The sequence below is a fragment of the Lemur catta genome, chromosome 11 (genome assembly GCF_020740605.2).
Source record: "Lemur catta isolate mLemCat1 chromosome 11, mLemCat1.pri, whole genome shotgun sequence".
Lineage (NCBI taxonomy): Eukaryota > Metazoa > Chordata > Mammalia > Primates > Lemuridae > Lemur > Lemur catta.
Window position 1 is genome coordinate 29,403,685 of NC_059138.1, and position 22,617 is coordinate 29,426,301.

Genomic DNA, 22,617 nt, shown 5'->3' on the forward strand with positions numbered 1-22,617 from the left:
AGAATATTTTTGAAATATATATGGGTAGCCATACTTCATCTGCTCCAACGTTAGCCTAGGTCTGGGGTGAAGTGCAGTAAACTGCTTCTTGAGGCAAAGTAAGGCTTTTAGACTAGGAAGTCAACACAGTTCAGAGAGTAATTCATTTGCAAATGAACCTGCCTGGAACATTTTAGTTAGAAAAAATATATAATTAGCAGACTGGAATGTATCCAGGATCCTAGAATCGCTTACCACAGTCACTATTAAAAAAAAAAATCAAGGCAGTTTTAATGACTTCAGGAATAGCTGAGCCCTTGGTTTCATTTCGCTGATAAGGAGCACTTCACAGCTCTCCCTGGACGCTGGAGATGTGACTTACAGCACATATCTGGGCACTGAGTCATTCTGGACTCCATGTACCCACTCAGTCAGTATCTGTGCCAATCCATGAATAAGCAATGGCAGAGATTCCTGGTGGGTCTTTTATCCAAATTCTGACAGGTCCCCATTTTTCTTATTAGAGTGAGGAGATAATGCAGGGTGGATGCCACTGATAAGACAGAAGTCTGAAGTAAGGGTGCAACACCCAAAATGTTAAATAGTGTTCTGAGCAAAAAATCCATTACTACTCAAGGGGATTCACATCCTTATCAAAATGCAGGATCCCACATGCTTCCAGAAATCCCTGATCACGTAGTATGGCAAGGAAAATATCGTGTATCAGAGCTGTGGCTCCAGTTTTATTAACATTTGTACTTCTCAAAAATCAACTTAAAGATGTATTTCTTTTTGCATGAACTCCTTATTCTTTGCTGTAACGATTTTACCGAATGAATCCCCATGTAGAAATCAACTATGTAAATAAAACACAGGTCATACCACCTGCTTTGAAAGACATTAAGAAGAATGAAGAATTAATTTACAATGCATGTGGCATAGCTAACTCTTAATTACCCACCCAAGTGGGAGACGGTATCGATCCCATCATGAATCAATATAATGCACAGGTAAAGCCTACCTAAATTTTTGGTGACAGTTTCAGCATTAACTGCATTCTCTTGCTGTTAGCTTATAAAAACATCATGCCTCTTTGCTTTTTCATCTTTCCTGGGGTGAAGGGACTTGTGAATGAGCCACATAATGGTTTAAAGAGGAGTTAGCAGGAGGAAGGGGAAGAGGCAAAAGAAATTCGTGGCTCATTCTGTAATATGTTTTCTAACACCCCCGGGGTGTGCCCAGTGATCTCAGAGAGTGTTACAAAATTCTGGAAAGAAATTAATTTTAAATTTCTTTTAATAAAATAATGCAATTTGCCACTTTTCATGGAATGGGTAGCATGGAAAATTCAAATAATGAAGTCAGAAAGCAGCTACTCCCTGAGCCTAAGGAGAGGATAGTTTAGAGAAGAAAAAGGAATCAAATGTGAAATTAATAAATTTCTACTTAGATTTTTTTAAAAAGTATATTGAATCCTTATACCAAAAGGATTTTCTTTCTTGAAAGATTTTGCTTTGGTAGCTATTACACTTGGCATACAGCCAAGATATTTAGTGTTTAGGTTTGGAGGACTGTCTAATATTAAGAATGAAGAATCCTGAACAGCATTTTTCATATGGGATAACATTCTCTCATTTCTGAGCATAGGAAGTAAAAAACTCTATAATCTGACTCCACATTTTTCATCCCTAATGCTAAATACATTCTCTTGAGAGTGCTAGATTGTTTAACTAAGGCATGCCAAACCAGCATAATTACATGGATGTTATTTGTAACATTGACTCCACATTCACAGTTCAGCTGGTGTGGGAGATTACAGATATGTGGCCTATAAAAGTTATAAATCTTTGTTTATTTTATTAAATATTACGAGACATGCCCTGAGGAGGACAGATCAATAATGGTCCTTGTGGTTTCCTGATGGAAGGCTGCAATTATTTTCTTCCATTACAACTTAAATGTAACTCAATTTTACTCATCTATCATCTTTATAATCGTAATAAAGAAACATCAGTGTATGTTTATTTTTCTGCCTATTCCTATTACTCCTTGTTTGCATCTTGTTTTGGTTTTTGTCCTCATTTAAAATTGTTCTAATCACTATGCTTTCTTCCTTTGATGGCTCTGAGTGGTGACCCTTTAACTTTGGCACTCTGAAACGGAGATGGAAAATTACTACCTTAAGTTTCCTTTATTTTGGGAAGCAGTTGGCTACTCTTTGAATTGGAGTATAAATAATAGTTTAAAACAAGGAAGCTTGGTACAAACAACCTATGAAGCTGACTTTTTCTAAATCTGAATTATCTACAAATTCTTGAATGTATAAAAGTAGGACTTACAGTACATGAGCATAAAATCTTAGAATCTTATAATGTCATGGGCAGTTAGAACTGAAAGTCAGAGAAAGGAGAACTTATACCTTCTAGCTTCACCATAGTATAATTTTGATTCAATTGTCTTTCTCCACACCCCCAGTACCCACACCCCCCCACACCACCACTACTCCTCACCTCTTTTTTGGGGGGAACTATTAACTCTTAAGAAGGACTTACACAAATTAAGCATTAATGGAGGTGAGTCACTCATAACAGGTAGGGAGGGCAGTGAAAGACCCTCATAAGCAACAGAACCAGAATGTGCCTCTGTCAGAAAACCACCCAATCATTTGAATTTGCCTTTCTTTACACAAGTGTTCCTTACAATAATAGTGATTTATTTGTGGCAAGGACTAAGCCAGGACCTTTTACAGACATTATTGCCTCTGTCTATACAATAGTCCTGCACAGAGGATGATGGGTTTGGAGTTTAAATAATGCTCTCATGGCCATCCAGGTAGGAAATGGTGGGGTTGCGATTTGAACCCACACCTCTGACTTCAGTCTCCTTCCATTAGGCCATACTGTCTCCCAAAGAGCTAAATTTACGGTTATATTGTTGTGGCAAGTAATTTATATCCATTATGCCAAATTTTCACAAAGCCCTGTGAAATAGGTATTGTTATCTGCACCTTACAAAGGGGACCTGAGCTCTAAGAAGTTCAGTAATGTAGCAGAGGTCACACAGCCAGTAGGCAGTGAACCAGGACTTGTGTGGCACCAGATGTCATGCTTTTCCCCTTCAGTTGATCCATCATTGGTTATTAAGGTGACCAAGATGTTGGTGAAACTATTTGCTACAAGTCTTTTACATGCTTTCATATAGAGCAAAACTTTGATAATAGGACTGCAAGGAAAACAGCATCATGTGTTCATTTTATTTCCTGAAAGGTGAGCGCTGCTTCAATCAAGAACTCTTTTTTTAATTTCAGCTCTGACGAAAAATCTTTCCAAAATGTACTATTCCACTTCTATTAGTAAATATACTATTACTTAGGGAACAGGATCTTTGCTGCTTTAGCGGTTAAAAAAAAATCCCTTATTCAATATTGAGACTCATTTTTAGGAGATTGGGCCAATGTGTACTGATTCTAGTTTTTTTCCTAAAATTTTCATGTTAATAAACCCCTTAGATGAGACTGTTAGAGGTGCCAGTTAATTTTAAGCAAAGGAACTGAATTTTTAACACTGTTTATTTCCAAATAGAAGATGAGGTTTTTTTCTCCCTAAATTTGGGTCTTTACAAAGTCTCCATATTATGGGCCACTTTCTCAATTACTTTATTTTGAATAATAATGTGCTGTTTAGGGAATACACATTAGCCTAAAATAACTTCAATCAATACTAATTTAGGAAGCTTATAGAGTTTGACTGATGAATGAGTATAAAAGGCAGCAAAGATATTTAAGACAGATTTAGTAATTATTTGTGCATGTGTAATCTCATAGTTCTCAGTGTTGGAAGTCACTGTAAACAAATTCTTTCAGAATCACTTTCAAAAGCAACATAAAAATGGTTACAGTGTGAAGATCAAGAATATATCCTTATAGAACAATTGATACAATCAACAACACTGGTATTCCATGAATGGGCATCTGTGGCTTGGGATAAGTTTCCAGAAACAGCGTCATGTGAGGAGAAGAGTTCTAAAGCACAAGTAACTTCCGGGTGAAGAGGATGTACTCTCAGAATGATTGGATGGCTCAAGAGAGGGCTTTTATGATGTCTTCAGTATGAGAATATGCATGTGAAGAGTTTGCATAGATGCGTGAAATGTGAGAATTGGAAAAGCAACATAATATGTGATCCTAAATAAGCAAGTCAGGCTTGATACACCTGCTGGAACCCGAAAATGCAAAAGGCCCTTTCTGGGCACTTTCATTGTCTGCTCCTGTGACAGAAACAATTTTTGCACATGTCAGGGACCTCAAAGAGGGCCAGAAAATCCTTCTTGTGGCAATGCTTGTACAATGATAACTGGGCAGAAGCCTAAACAGAAAGTTACTGCTTCACCTTTCTTGACACATGGACTGCCACAATTCCTTGGGGCCACGTTGTTCTATCAAGAAAATAGAATAAAAACTTTGAAAACAAAAAGATCCTTTCTAATTTAATAAAAAATTTGTTATTTTTCATTGTTTTCTGTGCATGAGCTATAGGCAACCTGAAAAATGGTTCTCGAAGCTCCTAAGGTAAAGAGATGTGAGTTACATGTGCTTCACGAGGCCCCGGGCTCAAAACTAGCATGAGTTAAATACAACTCACATGGCAGTGAATGTGTTAACCTTGTCCACAGAACATGCAGAGTCCCTCTATAAACATATTAGAGATGTTAAAAACAAAACTATAATATATCTGTCTATTCACCAAAGTTTATGCCAAACTAAAAACCCAGTTCCAAGAAATTATTAGTAGGGTCATCTGATTGCTTGCCAAGTAAATTTGCCAAGCCAAGACGGAGTCATCTTATTGCTTAGAGTCTTTCTAAACAGGTTTCATCTTGTAAATCATTTTTTGTGTGACGAATGACTCCAGTTGCCTTCATTTTAAGTCAGGCAGATGGGAGGGGGGAGCAGAGGATGGGTATATATACACCTAATGGGTGCAGAGTGCACCGTCTGGGGGATGGACATGCTTGAAGCTCTGACTCGGGTGGGGCAAAGGCAATATACGTAACCTAAACATTTGTACCTCCATAATATGCTGAAATAAAAAAAATTAAAAAAATAAGATAAAGAGGGGAAATGATTATATGCTGATTATTGGAACGATCTGAAGTCTTTCTGTGGACTGGGTATATGAAAACAGAGAATGTGTGTAGTCTCAGTCTCTAAAGAATTTTGATCTTTAGTAACCAGAGAAGATAAACAGGCAAATAAATAGAGGAGGTTTGAAGGTATTTGTCTTTATGGAATTTGGCTGGTGCAAAAGTTGGCTTCCCTTGTAAGAAGGCTATTTTGGCAAGTTCCACCTTGTTTCCCACAAGAATTTTTGTGATGGGAGTGATAATGGTTTCAGGTGTGGCCAGTGCATTTTGGGCATTTTTCCTGGGCGATAAAACTGACCTGAATTTCACTGGATAATCCCGCCTCTTTGTTTCCCTTGGAACACTAAAAAAAGTCAAACGGGTAGGATAAAGTTCAAATGTGTTTTCAGAATTTCTAGAATCGATAAGTAGTTTTACATGGGGGTGGGGAGCGGTGGACTGAAATGAACAAAATTTAAAAATGAGACGAGGCATCAATATACCTTCACAAAGTAAAGTGTCTTTTTAATTTTTAACAGAACAAGATTTAAATAGCAAAGTCGTGCTCTAGAAGCCCTGGAGGAATTCCTAATAGACCCCTTTTAAACTTGCGTTTCTGAAGCAACTTATTGGATGCAGGAAAAGTATTTTCCCTGTAATGCTATTAATATTACACTTTTATTTCCTAATTCCAGGTTTCTGAAAGTTGTTTTGTTTCCTTTGATTCTTTTGTATTTTCTAGTGAAGAAAAGGGGGCAGCCTCATGAGGAATTCCATTACTGCTTACAGAGTTTGCAACCTATGTTAAATGCATGCAGGGGGAAATTAGTCTTGGTTGGGATATATGTGCATGGATGTGATGTACATTCAAAGACTTTGGAGCGGAGAGGAGGGAAGTTTGTCTTTAGTTCACTAAAAGATGAAATGATTTTCTTGGAGGTATTTCCCTAGCTTCACGAAAAAGTTAACTAGAGTTTCCATCTCGAGAAGTCTCCCAGACATTTCAGCAAAAGTCATTCAAACGTTTCTGAATTCATATGCCCTTGGTACTCCTCAGAAAATTACATACTTTCTCTTATCAAGGACATATTTAATGTTCTTCCTGCTTGCAATTATAACCTTTATTTCTTAGATAGAAAATTGCTAACGTAAGTGAGACATACCTTTCCAAAGTCAAACTGTCTTTGGAAAAGCTATACTATTTGTTCATTCAATTATGATCCTAGCCAGGTCTGTACATCCAAATCTGGGTCCAATACAAGAAAGCCCAAGGCCACAATAAACTCTCAGTTTGGTGCTCTTCCTTTGGCACCAAGTGATCAAATGACTAGCAGGACAAATCCTCTACCAGTATAGCTGACAGCTTTTACTATATTTAAATCAAAACACCAAGACTATCCCTAGCACCTCCTATGAAAATATCATTGCATATAAGTACAAACAATCATCAATCAAAAATATTTATGTTTATAAATATCAAATATCAACCAGGTAAAGTATCAAACTAGAACTTGGTAGACACATGTCTGTGCAAGAAGGAAGTCCATAATTAAAGTCAAGATCCAAAGGAAGGATTTGGGAGCAAACATTTCCTTTCTACTTTTCCAGCTTATTTAGAGAAGCATATTAGCTCATTTAAAAATGTCTTATTTACCAACATTTCAGGAGAGTTTTTTAGTTAAGTCTCTTTATGTAGTGTCAAGAATATAGATTAATCATTCATGTATCAGTGAAAAAAACAGGGTTTCACAAGGAAAATTCTTTAAAACCTACAAACTAACTTGAGCATCTTCTAAATGTTGCAAAGACTGCATAGATCTCAATTATTGCTTTTCATAAGATTTGCTGTTGTGTTAAAATCTGTATATATCTGAACTACTAAAGCTTATATGAGAAATAACTTTAATAATCTGAAGCGTTGCAAGCATGCAAATCCAAATCGTAAAAATATTTTTTTCTTTTAGTTACCGTATTAAGCTTTTAAGGATTTTAGTTGTACACGAAGATTCCATTTCCAAATTTTCTTGGACAGAATCTGCAAATATTTTGAATAAAAACCACTTATCAAGCATAAAAAAGACCTTGATTTTCTTTTCTAGACTGATACTTATTCTGGTTTATACCTCCTAATTTGTAAGGGAGGAATCTATGTGACTTACCCTATTAAAACAGTGCTCGTGATGGGGTCCATAAAAATGCTGGAGACATCTCACGTTGTTTTTGTTGACAATCTTGTTGAAGAATTCATTGACGTATTTGATGGGGAAGGCACAGACGGCTGATCGATTCATCGGCTCCGCAGAATCCGGCTTGCTTTGTGCGAACACCCCGAAAAGAATGTCATCATTCAAGCTGGCTCCTATTTGCTTAGCAAGTTGGGCCCCAGGCTTACTGACATATGCAGCTTGAAGGATATTAAACACTTCCTCCCTTGTGGATCTCTTTCTTCTCTTCTCGGTGAGAATGCACTCCAGCGGCATTTCCATGTAGGAATGTAACCCAGAGTCCATGGAACAGAACCTGATTATTCTAGTGTGAAAAGTCTGAGCGTCGAGAGTTTCCCTTTGGACTGTCAAAAAGTAAATAAAATGGTTGCTTTCAAAGGCATGGACATACTTAATGGGGTAAGAATCTCGGAACTCAGGTAAAACATCAATATAGGACTGGTCGGTCAAAAACTTAAAACCATCTTGTGTTTCCTTTAGCCTTCTCACTGATATTGAATGCAGTGGATGATCTGGGAAATAAGAAGAATTTATGGTATTGCCCACAAAGAAGTTGATGAACCGCTCCTTCTCGGACAGGAGGACTTTGGCTCCCAGGGCGCTCACCACGCAGTCGGGACACTGGCTGGGCTCTTCGTCTGCCTGTGGGGAGAACATGCAATGAACCTCTGACTGTATGTCAGCAGGGTTATCGGGGGGAAGGATGTGTCGCTGGCAGGCCCCTCTGTTGACGCTGCCACAGCTAATGAGCTGGTCATCGTAGTACCTGTCGACGAGCAGAGCCATGTTGATGTTATCTTTCCAAATGCCGCCTGATAAGTTGGCATTGTTGCTGCAGTTCTGACACGGGAAACAATCAGGGTGTTCCAGCACGGGCCCAGTCTTGTACTCAGAAACCTTCTGAAGGTCTTCGTCATTTAAAACATAAATGTAGTTAGTGGCACCGAGGTAAATGTGATGCTCATGTAGGACGACATTCTGGATGGGTGTTTCCGCGGTGAAGTTGGGAAGCTGATACTTCATGTTCACATTCATCTCGGACTTCGCCAGCGTCTCTTGACACTCCCCATTGCTCCCCTGCACCAAAGCAAACAGGAGCGCAAGAATGCCAGGTGCAAGCACAGCGGAGGCCTTCATTGTGAGAAGTTTATCTGCCAAAACATGTTCAAGGTGAGAGCAGTTCAGTTGTCGTTAGAAACAGACAAGCAAAACTGAAAGAACTCTACCAGTTAAACTATTAGAAAACAAAGCTTCCTAACTGGAATTTTTACACAGAATGAAAGCAAAAAGCTCTAGCTAGTTTCACATAAAGATGCATTGTGCAGTTGGACATGAGTCCACATAGTTTAATTTTAGAACTCAAGCCATGAACAAGTAATTTTAGAGAATCATTATGAGATGCAAACAATGTTCTGTATTAAGGTCAACACAGCAAGTGAGTTAGACTCATTCAGCGATGAAATAAGAAATACAGCAAATTTCTTTCTTAACCCCTTGCTGGTTGTTTGATGTGGTTTAATATCTGTGGTTAATGACTAGGCTGATATTTAAACTTTCTCAGTTAGTCAAGTAGAGGAACTGTGGTTCAGATTCATTTATCCTAGAAATCACAGCAGGCATTGTTTCCTTGGGAGCATGAAGAATTACTAGGCTAAATTTAGCTTCCTTTTGGAAGAAAACAATCATAAATTCTAGAAGCAATATGACCACATGCTGTTTATGGGATTTTGTATGCAGAGGAAAGGTATGGTTATAATTTGGCTATAGTTAACCTATTGTTTCAGACAGACAAATGCTTAAAGTAAGATCACTGGGAACCTAAAAACAGCAGGCTGAAAAAGGTATAAAATAAAATATAATCTTCAGAACTAAAGTCGTAGAACTACTTCTCAGGGAAAACAACATATTGTTCATTACCAAGTCAAAAAGCTATTTAGTAGAAACAACATTATTTTAACATTCCATTGTATGCACATGGACAATATTTCTACTAGGAAGCATGAGCGGATTTGTTATTCAGTTTTTAAAAACTTAAGATACACAAGTTGCGAACATTGTGAGTTCTACTTATAATAGCTACAGGCCAAGTAGTGGGTTAGAAAGGAGAGGACTTAGAATGAATAGAAACTAAGTAACTATTACTTGTTTTTAATAAAGAGTATAATTCTGACAGAACAAAGAGAGCCTCTAAAAATATATTAGGCATTATAACGACGCCAAAGACTAACCCTGGGTCTACAAAAACCACAACAGGATTCCCTCAGCACCCAGTGTGTGCAGGGCTCTGTGTTTGTGCTATGGGAAATGTGGCATGACCTCTGCCCTTTAGTGAAGCTACAACGTGTAAGCAACAGTGTACACAGCTATGATACTGTATGTGGCATTCCAATACCCTGCATAGCGCAAACCAAAAGCTACAGGCATCAAAGGAGAAAGATCCGGCCTGTACTTAGGATTGCTATGATTATGAGAAACAGAGACAAGGTCATTATGTTGTGGCCCAGGAGAAAAAAAGGCAAGGTCTGTTTGGCTCATCATTGTATCCCAAATACCTGGTACAGAGCCTGAAACACAGTTGGTGTGAAACAAATATATATTGAATAAAGAGTGAATAAAAATTCAGCAATAAGTTCAAAGTCACATTATAGTTAAGTGTAGTAGCCATTACTTGAATCCAAATCTTTTTGAATCAAAATCAAAGATAATTTTACTCTACTAAGTCTCTAAGAATTAGGAACTGTATTTCATAGGTAATGAAAAGTTGTGAGAGGGTTTTGAGCTGGAGAGTGATATAACCAAGGTTTTACTCTAGGAAAATTGATCTGGAGGCAAGGTGGCTTAGAGCAGAGAGAACCTGGCAATGGGAAGACCAGTTGACGGGCCATTATTATATCCCAAAATGGAGTAATAAGGGCCAGAACCAAGATAATGGCCCCAAGAATAGAAGGGAAGGGATGAATGAGAGATATATTTGAATAAGTAGATTTGATACCTTAATGGGTAGAGTACAAAAATGAAGGCAAAGATTATTAACAGTCATTTGGAAAAAGTGGGACAAGTTATAAAACTAGAGTAGATAGCAGTAGGACATTAGGCTGATGATAAGGGAATATAAGTTGGTTTTAAACATGTTGAGTTTGATGTGCTGGGGGGAAATGAGTGCATGTTCTACTACGGGGATGATTAGTAGGTTTTACATCATTCACCAGGAAGTAGGTACCTGGAATAAGTGAAAAGTGAAAATTTGAACGAACAGAGCATTTGTGCCAAGGAATAGAGGTGGAAAATGAGAAGGATTCTAAGAAGCCTGCATTTACTGGGAAAGTACCATGATCTGTCTTGGCTGAAGCAATATCTGTCCTGGGTCAGACAGTGGCACGTGGAAGTACGAATGTCAGGTATCTGCCATTGCTGCACTAGAAGGAGCAAAAATTCACAGTTCGATTGGCAGAGTAAATGGGACTCTATTCAGACTAGCAATAAACTTTGTATGTCATCTGCGTAGAGGTGATGGTTAAAACCGAGAATGACTATGTTCACCTAGGGACTAGATGAAAGAAGAGAAGGCAAATGAACCCAATCTTAGGGAATACCCACAATGGAGAAATCAGTGAAGGGGTCAAAGAAGGTTGAGGTCAGTGAGGCATCAAGACCGCCAATCTTGTGTCACAGAAGCCAAATGAGGGTCTCAAGAAGAAGGACTTCTCATTCCAGGTACTTATTCCAGGTCCATGTGGAATCTCTTTGTTGACCTTCAAGAGAGTAGTTTCAATAGTGGTGTTGGATATTAAATTGTTAAGGAATGTGTGGTGAAGACGTGGAATGTCTGTCAAAGGAAGGACAAGCAGATGCAATGACAGGGTCATGAGGAGTTTATTCTTAAATTGTGGGAGAGACATTTGCTTCTTTGTAGGACTTCCTTTTCTTCTACTCAAATTTATTGGGTGTATACAGTGATGTAGTGCCCTTTCCTGGGAAGCTCACAGTCACCTGGCAAAGGCCATGGGTTAACAGACAATTATGGGAGTGCAGAGGAAGGGAGACCAGCCAGCCTGGAGATGATGTTGGAGCTGAGTCTTGAAGGAGGATGAGGAATTCCAAAGGAGCAAAAAGAGGCATTCCCAAGGGTCCTGGAACATGAGTGAGGTCATTCTTTCTGAGACAGCAAGAGAGATGAAAAGTCAGATGAAGATATGGGAATACTGAAGGAATTCAGGGTTTATGTCCTCAGTGCTTTAAAAATATATTAGGGTACATGGTCATCTGCTGAAAGTGATGGACACGGAGGAGGGTCCAGGGACTTCTGAGTGGAGGAAGAGGTTTAGGATAGCTACAGCAGGGCATGCAAAGTGAGATCCGCAGGAAATGAATGAATGGACTGCTTACTAACTTTGTGGGGCTCCTTTACGATCAGACACAATGTGTTGTGATTTCCTATCACATTCATGAAAGATGGAAGAAACCCAGAACAGAAAGTCAAGAATACAACGGTTTTCAGGATCCAAATGAAAGCATCTGATTGCGGATACAGGCTTTGAAGGAATAAGCAAAGCTAGAAAACTGCTGTTGCACCAGAGAGCAAGACAAAGGACTGGAGGAGCTATAAACCATATGATAATAAAGATAACAGTAACATGGATTGAGTGCTTACCATGTGCCAGGCATTCTGCTAAACCCTTTGATTTACTCTTCATCAGTACCCTGTGAAGAAGGAAGTATTATTATCCTCTTCTTCTAGATGAGTAAACTTGCCAAAAGTCACACAGTTAGAACTGGGATTCGATTCCACATCTGGCTGAAAGGAACCCATCGATGCTCCTAAATACTTCGCTATACTGAAGCAGCTTCCCGAGCTACCAGGGAGTGCACGTCAGAACAGATGTCGGACAATCAGACTCTGATTCTGGCCCTTTCCCTCTCTGGCTATGTGACTTCAGGCAATTCATCCACCTCTGAGTTCCAGGGTCTGATATCCTCACATGACTGTTTGAAGGATCAGAAAGAGATCTCATCTCTGAAAACACTTTGACTGATAACAGAGTGTACGTAAATGTAGAAAGTTGTACTTTCTATTTTTATATATAATTCTCATTGTTTTGCAATGTACTAGAAAATTCCTCGTGCTGGTAGAAGGAATGACAAGGAATGGAAGAAAAGAAGGATTAGGGACAAATTGTTCTATTAAACTACAAATATAAACCGCAAACCACACTGCAAATACCTATCTAAACCTTTATTATGAAAAAAGAATTAAAAGCACTTCTCGGTGTTATAGATTCAGTGTATCTTCCAAAACTGGGAACATGAGCCTAATAAATAATTTATTACCATATTTTCTGTAGGGAAAATAATAAAAGGAAGAAAATAAATGAACCATTACTGCCAAACGGGGGAAAATGGCATTAAAATCAATTTGCATCTTAGATGGTGCACATTAATGCAGTGTAAAGGGTGAGTGACATTTTTTTCTTCTAGGCTTTTGAAGGAGCCTTCAAAATGATTTTTTTAAATCTGAGGTATTATATTACATTATGTTTTTAAAATAAGGTTCATATCTTAAGGTTGGTACATAAGTCACACAATGAACTAGAATCCAAGAAAATGTACAAATGTAGAAATGGGCTCTTTGTATTCTCATTTAATGAGATAGAAAATCAGTAGGGAAGGGGGATATGTTTTCTATTTAAGGGAAAACCCTTGCAGAACACACGTTGGAGTTAGTACCCTAGTCTCCTACACCTTTTTTTATATTCTCTGTTAGCATATGGTGATGCCATTTTTCGAACTGAGAAACCAAAGAAAGGTTAAATTTATTTTTTAATTAAAGAAAAAATGGGATCAGGGCCCATTGTGAACAACGGGATTTTTAATTAAAATATGGGTTTCTGGATAATGAGAAAATTTGATCACCTAAAACACCCCATTTCCTTGATCATTCCAATTGATAAAATCCTTTCCCCATTACTACAAGTGTGTGTTGGTCAGACTAGATCTTTTCCAGGAAATGTTTTGTGTCTTTCCTAAGGAATGGAGGGAGACCTGTTAGAGAAGTATTTATTGCTGAGCTGTACACTTTGATGATACTGCCAGTTAACTAAGTGACAGCTGAGTGGCCAAGTGCATAGGCTCTGGAGTCAGACTGCAAGGTTTGAATCCATTCACTTTCTATGGGACCTTGGAAAAATAACTCTGAGCCTCTATTTTCTCATCTAAAATATGGGTGTGATTATAGTACGCACCTCACTTGTTGTGAGCATTATTCTAAGGATTCAATAGGTCAATACGTGTTCTCTGTTGTTTGTTCATGCCCTCAACTAACAATTATGAACATCTACTATGTGTCGGATACTGTCAGATACTGTGCAGAGTGCTGAAGACACAAAGATGAATAAAATACTTTCCACATGTCAGTGAGACAGACCAGCAAGGGAGATAGAGCACAATTTAAACTCAGTGTGGAAAGGCCTATAGAGGCCCTTAAAGGGGAACTTAACCAGGGTTTAGGGGAGTCAGGTGGCCTTTTCTCATAATGCACTCATCGTTCTGAGCTGAGGCACTGAAGAGAACATAGTTGTGGCAGCGCAGCTAATTATTTGTATGACCCAAAGCAAGTCACCCAACTCCTTTGCCTCAACTTTTACTTATTCGTAAAATGACAGTGTTGAGCCAGTTGTATGCTGGAGCCCTCTGCTACCAGCTCACGACAGCCTACTGCATGCATCTCGTCCCAACTCACATTTCAGTACCTTATCTTGGTAGCCTGAAATCAGCCATGGTGGGAGGAGTATTTACACCATGGAAATTGGCAAACACTACAAATCAGGACTTATTTTCTCCCCTGGAGGATTTATCAGCATACTCCTAGGTTGAAATAATGAGCTGCAAAGTATTTTCCAACTCTAATAATGTTGAACTCTGAGATTGTTTTTCTATAATCACACTGTACTCCAATGCCATTGACTTGGCATATATTACTTTCACTTCCCTGTCTATATAACTTGCCAGATCTGGCTGTGAGAGCAATTTTAATATTTATATTGGTAGTAATTCCAGAAATACTTTCACTTTTCATATGTTTCTGTCTTGATACATTTAATCCTGTGATATGCCTGGATCAGGCTTTCAATATTGAATGTCTTTTTACCGTTTCTGTTATATTTGCTTTCTGAAATAGTGCTAGCCATTTAACCAACTTTGACTTCCTTACTAAAAGGAACATGTAAAGATAATTCAAGCAGACTAATTAATTCTCTTAAAATGTTGTGCACATATCAGGTGAAAGTGAATCACCCATAAAACATTTCTTTATTTCTTTTCAGTTGATAGATATGACAATCTCACTGGCAAAACATTTCCTGGGAGTGATCATCTCAGTGGCACCTTGGCCATTAAACTATTGGTATTTAGGAGTTATTTCCTTTAAAGAAGACTGCCCTTCTTATGAATATCAGCTCAGCCTAACCCTAAAACCAGCTACTTGATTCTGCCATCTGTCTACCTCTAGTTTTCTCATTAAACTAGCTTACATTGGTCTTTTCATTCCCCAGAAATCTAGCAATACATTTAATTCTCTAAGTATTTATTGAGTAGCTACCTATGCCTATCAACACTATCACTGTTCTCATTGTCAACATGATCAACAAAGCCATATGTATGTTGTATCAAGCACTGATTCCTCAGGAAAAAACACAACTGGGGTAATGGCATACATTTTTAAGAGAGACATTTTTCTAAACATTGACATAGGTAACTTTGCTTTCTTTAGGAATTGTTTTTCTTAGAAATCATAATTTATAACTATGTAGCTAGCACTTGATAGTTTACAAGATATGGTCAGTTACATCCTCTCTTCTAATCATGGTTATCTTATAAGGGAAGCATTATTCCCGTGTTTTCAGATGACAAAACTGAGGTTCAAAGAGGAGCAAATCTTATCTAAAATGTCCTAAACATGCAATACAGTTCTTCTGAGGTTATTTTTAATTGTTTTTAAATGTATCATGCTTATTTGGACTGTTTCAAATTATTTGCATTTACTGGAAAAAATTTTTATTCAACAGGCACAGTATTTTAGTAAATGCCTGATTTTACCTGCCCAGCACCCCCTGTCGTTTCTACTGGCAACTCTTTTGAAAACTCTCCCTCCCCTTTCTACTTGCACTGTCAAAAATACAGCCTACCTCTCTCACCACAGGGCAAGTGGGCAAACCAGGCTGGCCTTTCAGTGAACTCTGTTCTCTTGACATGGCGCTTGGTCAGGGGTGAGCACATGATCAAAGCAATCATTCTTTTTTTGGATTTAATATGGATGCTGGGAGAGGACTTCTCTCCTTCAGAGATCACAAGCACTAAAAACGATGTTACGTGGAGTGTCAGATTATCACCTTTGCCACTATGCGGAGAGAGCCTGTCTGAGCATGAAATGGACCCAAGGGGCAGGCGAGCCTAGACGGGGAGAGAGACACGTTCCTGATGTGATTGCTTGAGCATCTGTATCCAGCCATGCCTGAAGCCAATGGGAGCCAGTAAAATTTTTCTTTTCCTTCCTTCTTTTTTTTCATCAATAGTCCTATGATTCTTTTATTCCTCACTCCTGAAAAAGTCCTGAGCAAACAATGTCCAGTAGAAAATATTACAAATCTGTGAGTTCGAACACAAAGTGCATAAAAGCAACTTTACATAAAACATTCAAGTAACTGGGACATAGATGGTTTCTCCATTTCCTTGAATAATTACTTTAAATATTTCATTTTGCATTTGGGAACATATCTATTAGTTAAGATTTCTGAATCTCGGTATCCTATTTTTTCTTACTACACAATTCTCAAATCTTCTACCATATTTACATAACATAATCCCGAGATGAAATAATGTATCTAAGTGAAGAGTCAAAATATAAAAACTGGAAAATATTTCAATACTGCTTTTAAGTATATAAAAGGGATTTATGATGATGGAAAATGGCCAAGGTCCCGTATTAAGGAAATTGCAGCCATAAAAACACAGTCATGGTTAAATCTCCAGCAAGACTTGCCAGAGTGAAATCCTTAGGAAAATTCTTAGTCCTCTCTACATTTATATTATTTCCATTAACTTTAAAAGTAGGCCCATAAAAAACAAAGTAAAGGAAAGAAGATTTCACCAGGAGATTCCTGATGATATTTAAAACCCTGTACTTATAAATATTCACTGTTTATGAAGAGTCATATCACATATCACACATTAATCAAATATTTGTGAGCACCCACTGCATGCCACGCATTTGGCTAGATACTGAGAGTTTCTGTCCTCAATGAGTATAGAATCCATGGATTTGAAGACAGCAGGATAGACTCTAAAATCTAAATGTATAACTAAGTTGAGAAGAGAATGGATCCACTGGGCTCTTGAGAAAGCACATTTTAAAACAGGCTTTGTTGCATGTTTGATGCTTATGCCTAAAGATTTAACAGTCAGTGATATGATGGGGACTAACTTTAGAAACTGACTTGAGAAGTATAAAACGATACAGCTACGCCGTGTCAATGCCTTCTCATGTAGTCAGACGCTACGACCTAGACAGTGATTTCTAGAGGTGAGTTGAAGGGACAGAAGAAATCTGCAGGATTTTCCAGCCCTTCCAACTGCTCTTTGGTATGATCACATTTAAATGATCCAAAACACCTGTGAGACAATCTTAGTTTTAATATTTACAGACTAGTTTTCTTGACAACATGTTTTATAATATTCTTTCCAAGAGCTCGCCTTCTGGAGAAGAGGTGGGGTCGAGTGGAGAGAATGTGGGCTTCGGTGTCAGACAGGCTTAGATGTGACGTGAATCTGGCCTTTACCAGGCACATACCTCCTGACTATGAGTGCCAGTTCCTTTCATCCAAAATGTGGGAATAATGGTACACATCTTATGGATTGGCCATAAGGATTAGAGATAAATGATGGGAGACACGGGCATTCAGGAGATGGAGCCAGTTAGTATGCTTGTTATCCTAACCTGCGTGTCAGCCAGTTTTTGCCTTCCCTCATCAAAAACGAGGAAGTTGGCACAGTCCCCTGGGTGAGACCACTCTAAATACCTGGTGACTGTTTCATCACTTTGGTCCTCTTGTCTACAGTTTAAATAGTGTTATTTCTTATTTTCCCACCCTTTGGCCATCTTGTGGTTTTCCTCTAACCCTGTTTCAAGTTCATGAAGTCCTTCTTAAGTGGTTCTCCAAGACAGTGGCCACAGTAAGGACCTCCCATACTAAGGAAGAAAAACAAATAGGAACCATTAATTTACCTCTTTCAAAAAGAGTCAGCCCATATTCCCACTGAGTTAGCAAGTAAAGATATAGGATGCCCAATTACATTTGAATTTCAGATAGTGAATGATTTTTTTTTAGTATAAGTATGTCCCATGAACTTATTTTATATGCCAATCCTAGTTGTCAGCAAATGGAGAAAAATAAGGGAACAATTACCTTTTTTACTTACAAAGTAAGTAAAAAAAAAAAAAAAAAAAAATCTTTTACTTGAAAAGATTTGAGCCGAACCTATTTATCTGTTGGGGTAGAAGAGTTTTTTAAAGGTTTCTGTAGCATATACATATTGCAAAACTGCATACCATTTTTTTTTGTTTTGTTGCTGTGTGTCTAAAATATGCTGTTTTAAAAGTGATTAGCAGTGTAACCTGTTCCTGACAGGTGGTTTTAAGTATCATGTGAAGGTATAACTATGCGGAAGAAAGTAAAGATTTTTTTTTTTTTTTTAACCAAAACTTGTACGGTCTGTGGCAGCCTGTCACTCACATAACATTTCTGAAACAGAAAAAGTATTCCCAGATTGATCTGCATACCTTATTTATAATAAATGAGCTTATTAAAAAATTTAAATACAGGTGGCTATAGGAGAAAACAAATTAAACCTAGTGCAAGAATAATTTGCATGTGCTATAATTAATGTTTCTAGAGGGTGGTCTGAACACTATTTCTTGATTCTTACACAAATGTTTCTTCGAAAGAGAGATAAGTGCTTTTATTCAGATGCTTATCCACTTTTGCATCTCTTCTTCTTCTGATAACCATTTTAAAATTTGAAAATCACTGAATCTTAGCATAAGAAAAGCCAGTTGTCCATGTGCTAGTCGTAACATATGATTGAGACCATTGTCCAACTCTGATACAGCAAGAGTAAAGATAAAAAGAATAGAATGCCATTATATTCTCAAGATTATCCCTCATAAATTCATACTCTGTTAGCAAACCTCTTTGTCCTTTTAAGAATGGTTGAAAGTACTCAACTTCTGGGAAAGAAGAATAAATGGACATTTGTTTTACTATTGTGCATACTGTAAAAAATACGGTTCAGAAAATACATTGAACTGTCAGAGCCCTGATTGATGGACAGGGTTTTGTCCCATTAATAAGTTGTAGGTCAGGCCAGAATGTTGCAATGCCTTTGAAAATGTGAATGTTGAATTTCTTCAATATTAAGAAAGTGCTAAAATATCTGATATCCTATAAAAGCATTTTCTCATATTTTTCAGCCTAATGGATGAATGTAATTTTATAATTCAGATTGTGTAGCAGTGCTACCACATTTTATTCAATCAACCCAGGAACACTGAGAAACATAAATCTATAAATCACATTTGAGAAACATCATTCTAAGCACATAAGTTAAAATAAGCCTAGCAACTTTTTCCAGTTGCATTCAAATCCTATTGGATAGGATAAACCTGACTGAACAGTCAGAATGTGAACCACTGAAGGGAGATGAGTTGGAGAGGAAGCTGGTACGTTACTCACTAATGAATCAGACATTCCCTCCCTCCGTGTTTGAAAATGTCCTCGGCATAAGCATGGTACAACTCCCATTGGTGGTCGGGGGCAGCGGGGGTTGTGTGCTCAGGATTGGGTTTACATAACTGATCGATTTCCTCTGTTGTTACCTAAAGCAGAAATCAAATGGCTGTGAAGGAAAGCTGGTGGTGAGTGAATCTCACTATTGTCGTGATGGCTGTCACATCAAGAAAGAGAAATCAGCACACAGGGAGAGAGACAAACAGGGGGAGAGGCATTCGGGGGCCAAAGGCACCGGCCCTGAAACATGGACTCGTGGAATGAGGTGGGCATTCTCTTAGAACACTCTGAGTTCTGAATTTTATTTTGCTCACATCTGAGAAATTTTCTAGGCAATCAGTGTTAGTAAGTAGACTCTCTGGCACTGGAAGGAACTATGTTCTCTTTTTCAAGGTGAATTTTGTCAGTGTATGACATTTTCTTTTTCAGGCAAGGTAGAAAAGAACTGTCACAAATCATGAGAATGTTGTGAATGGGAGGAAAAGACAAATCTGGTCATATTTTCTAGAGATGTGGGTCCCCTGGGTAGACAGAAGGCAATTCTATCAATGCTGGAAGAAAAATTAAAAACATATAAATAGCATTACGTTGGGATCCATATGTCATCAGAAAATAAAGAACAAGACAAAAACTTTCCAGAAAAATCTTAAATACTTTTAAATGAATAGAGAATGCCAAGCAAACTGATCTTCATAAAAATAGGGCAGTAAAGAAAATGAGTACAGAATCCAATTTCTGAAACTCAGTCGACACTCTGGATCCTTAAAAAATCAATAAGCCAAAAGGTTAGGACAACTTAAAAACAACTGTGCTTCAGATTGTATTTATATCACTGATCAATTATTAAATGATTAAAGGAAAAATAATTTAGGGCAGTTGTGTGTGTGCGTGCCTGCGCCCATGCGCACGTGTATGGCAGGTATGTATGTTTGTGAGAGAAGGGGAGAGAGAGAGACAGACAGAGAGAAGAGAGGGCAAGACATTAAAACAAATAACATCCCCAACCATACAGGTATTGTCCGTTGACTGGGCATCTCCACCTCCCTCCCTGCCACCAGGCCCCCATGCCATGCCATAAGGGTGTGTGCCTGTCACTGGAGGAACACAGAGGGAGGAAGAACTAACGATGCAGACAGACGGGGGCCAAGGAGTATTTCAGAGGAGGGGTAGTTCTTGAGCTGGGTCTTGTAGGGTAAGCTGGAATTTCTCAGGCACAGCTGAGGTAGGGGACAGGCACTCCAGGCAGAGAGGACTCACACACAGGCACCTAGGGAGAAGTGCAAGGTTATCCAGGAAGCTGCAATGAGCATAGGGGCTGTGGGGGCCGGGCTGGCAGTGGATGACACTGGAAGGTTAGGTTGTGGCCACATCACAGAAACCCTTATATCTCCTGTTGAAGGGTCTCCAGGGAGTCCAGAAATCCATCTTTACAACCCCAGTTTTGTCTATTCAACAGCTATTTAAGACTAAATTTTGCAAATATTTACTGAGGCCCTACTATGTGCCGGATGCTGTGGATACATCAGTAAACAAAACAAACATCCCTGCTTTTGTGGAACTTACTTTCTAGCAGGTGAATCCAGACGGCAATTATTACACATAACAAATAAGTCGACCATGTAGTGTATTAGAAATTGATAAGTGTGTGGGGGTGGCAGGGGTGACAAAGAGCAGGATTAGGGCATCAGGACTGCCTGGAGGGAAGGGAGAGGGACAGTTTGTAGCTTTGAAAATGGATGTTTGAGTCCTGGAGTTAAAGAGATAGGTCTGGGCTAGAGACTGAAATTAAGAGGCTGCCAGCAAACAGACTGTATGACAAGCCATGAGCTTGCATGAGACCACCAAGGAAAGGAGTGTAGGGAATGAGGAGAGGACTAGGCACTGAGACCTCTAAGGCTAACAGGCTGGGCGAAGACGACAAATGAGAGAAAGAGACGAAGAAGGAGCAGTTGGGTATCCTACTGGCTCCTCCGTCTTCGCCCATGAGAACTGCTCCCCCACTCTGCAGCCTATCTCAGTGCCTAACATTTCCCACATTTCCAGGACATCATCCTTGATTCCTACCTACAGGTGTTTTAAATACGTCCATCTATTCATCTGTTTCCACTGCCATAGTTCAGGGCAGCATCACTTGTCGCCTGGTTTAATACAACAGCTGCCTTGCTGGTCTTCTGTCTCCATTCTCACCCTGATAATCTGCTCCCCAACAAAGGAGAGATAACTTTCTAAGCTGACAATCTGATTATGTCACTTCTGTGCTGAGAAGAACCACAGCAGAGCTTAGAAGCCAGGCATAATTTGGCTTCTGTCTCTCTCTCCAGCCTTGCTTTCTGCCATTGCTCCACTAGAAGTCCAGGCTCTAGCCTCGCTGCCCTCATCCTATTCTCAAAGCAAGCCATGTGCTCTCCTACTCTGAGTTTCGGCACATGTGGATCCCTCTTTATGGAATACTCTTGCCCTCACCTTTACCTGGATAACTCACAGTCTCTTTTCAAGCCTCATCATGGGTAACGGTTTTTCTGGGAAGCCTTCTCTGACGCCTCTCTTACCCTCTAGTAAGGGATGAGGAATGCTCCCACGTGCTTATACATCAAACCTGCCTTCCCCTTAGTATAACAGCCTTTGCTACACTGTGTTGTAATTTACTTATCTGTACCTCTCACGAGACTGTAAGCTCCACTTTTAGCCCCTAACATAGTGCCATTATTACATGGCACTTGGTAAGCATTTGTTGAATGAATGGACAACAGAACCAATTAATAACACATGAACGAATGAACCTGAACAACGATTCTAGCAGTATAGATAGAAACGAAAACCTAGATTAGAAAGATGTTAAAGAGAGAAAATTCATGCGGTAATGATCCAATATGGATTTCAATCGTAGGGGAGACTGAGAAGTCAAGGATGGCTAAAAAGTGTCTATCTTGGGGATCATAAATGAAGGCAGTGAAAACAGGCAGAGGAAACTTTCGGGGCAAAAATAATTAGTTCAGCTAATAACTCTGAGGTTGCTGCTGGTCACTGCAGTGAAGGAGACTGTAAGGTAGCCAACAACATGGGATGGTGGGCTAGAACACAGAGGAGGTTGGAGATGGCAATTTGAGAACCACTGGTCCATCAGGGTATTTGCAATCATTGAGGTGAGCGAGATCACCCATGGATGTCTTCAGTAAGTAAAAAGGGGGGATTCAGATGGAACCCTAAAGAAGATCAGAATCTAAATTTTATATTCTAAAGGGTAAAAAGAAAAAAATTATAAGCACAGAAAAGATGGAGAGGTAAGAGATGAAGTTTGAGTGGTGTTTCAGGAGCTAAAGGAGAATTTTCAAGAAGAGAGGAGTAAGATGTATAGAGGGTCAAATGGGATAAAAACAGGTATCTACCAGATTTAGCAAAGAGGAGGCCACTGGGGATTAGAATGAGGCCACTTTCTTGGGAGTGTGGAACAGACT

General features: G+C 38.9%; 1 protein-coding gene across 4 annotated transcripts in view; it reads right to left on the minus strand.

The window, feature by feature from the left end:
* MET (MET proto-oncogene, receptor tyrosine kinase) overlaps positions 1 to 22,617 on the minus strand; it is a 105,277-nt gene that overhangs the window by 72,277 nt on the left and 10,383 nt on the right. For 2 of the 4 annotated variants that reach the window (XM_045564001.1, XM_045563999.1), the window contains exons 2-3: positions 11,977 to 12,026; positions 7,260 to 8,476 (exon numbers count right to left, since the gene is read on the minus strand). The exons of 1 other annotated variant lie outside the window; for it this stretch is intronic. In XM_045564001.1, coding sequence (XP_045419957.1) covers positions 7,260 to 8,476; positions 11,977 to 12,019 — 1,260 coding nt within the window. In that variant the 5' untranslated portion in view covers positions 12,020 to 12,026. The remainder of the gene's footprint in view (positions 1 to 7,259; positions 8,477 to 11,976; positions 12,027 to 22,617) is intronic. One more of the 4 variants, XM_045564000.1, reaches the window with a different exon arrangement.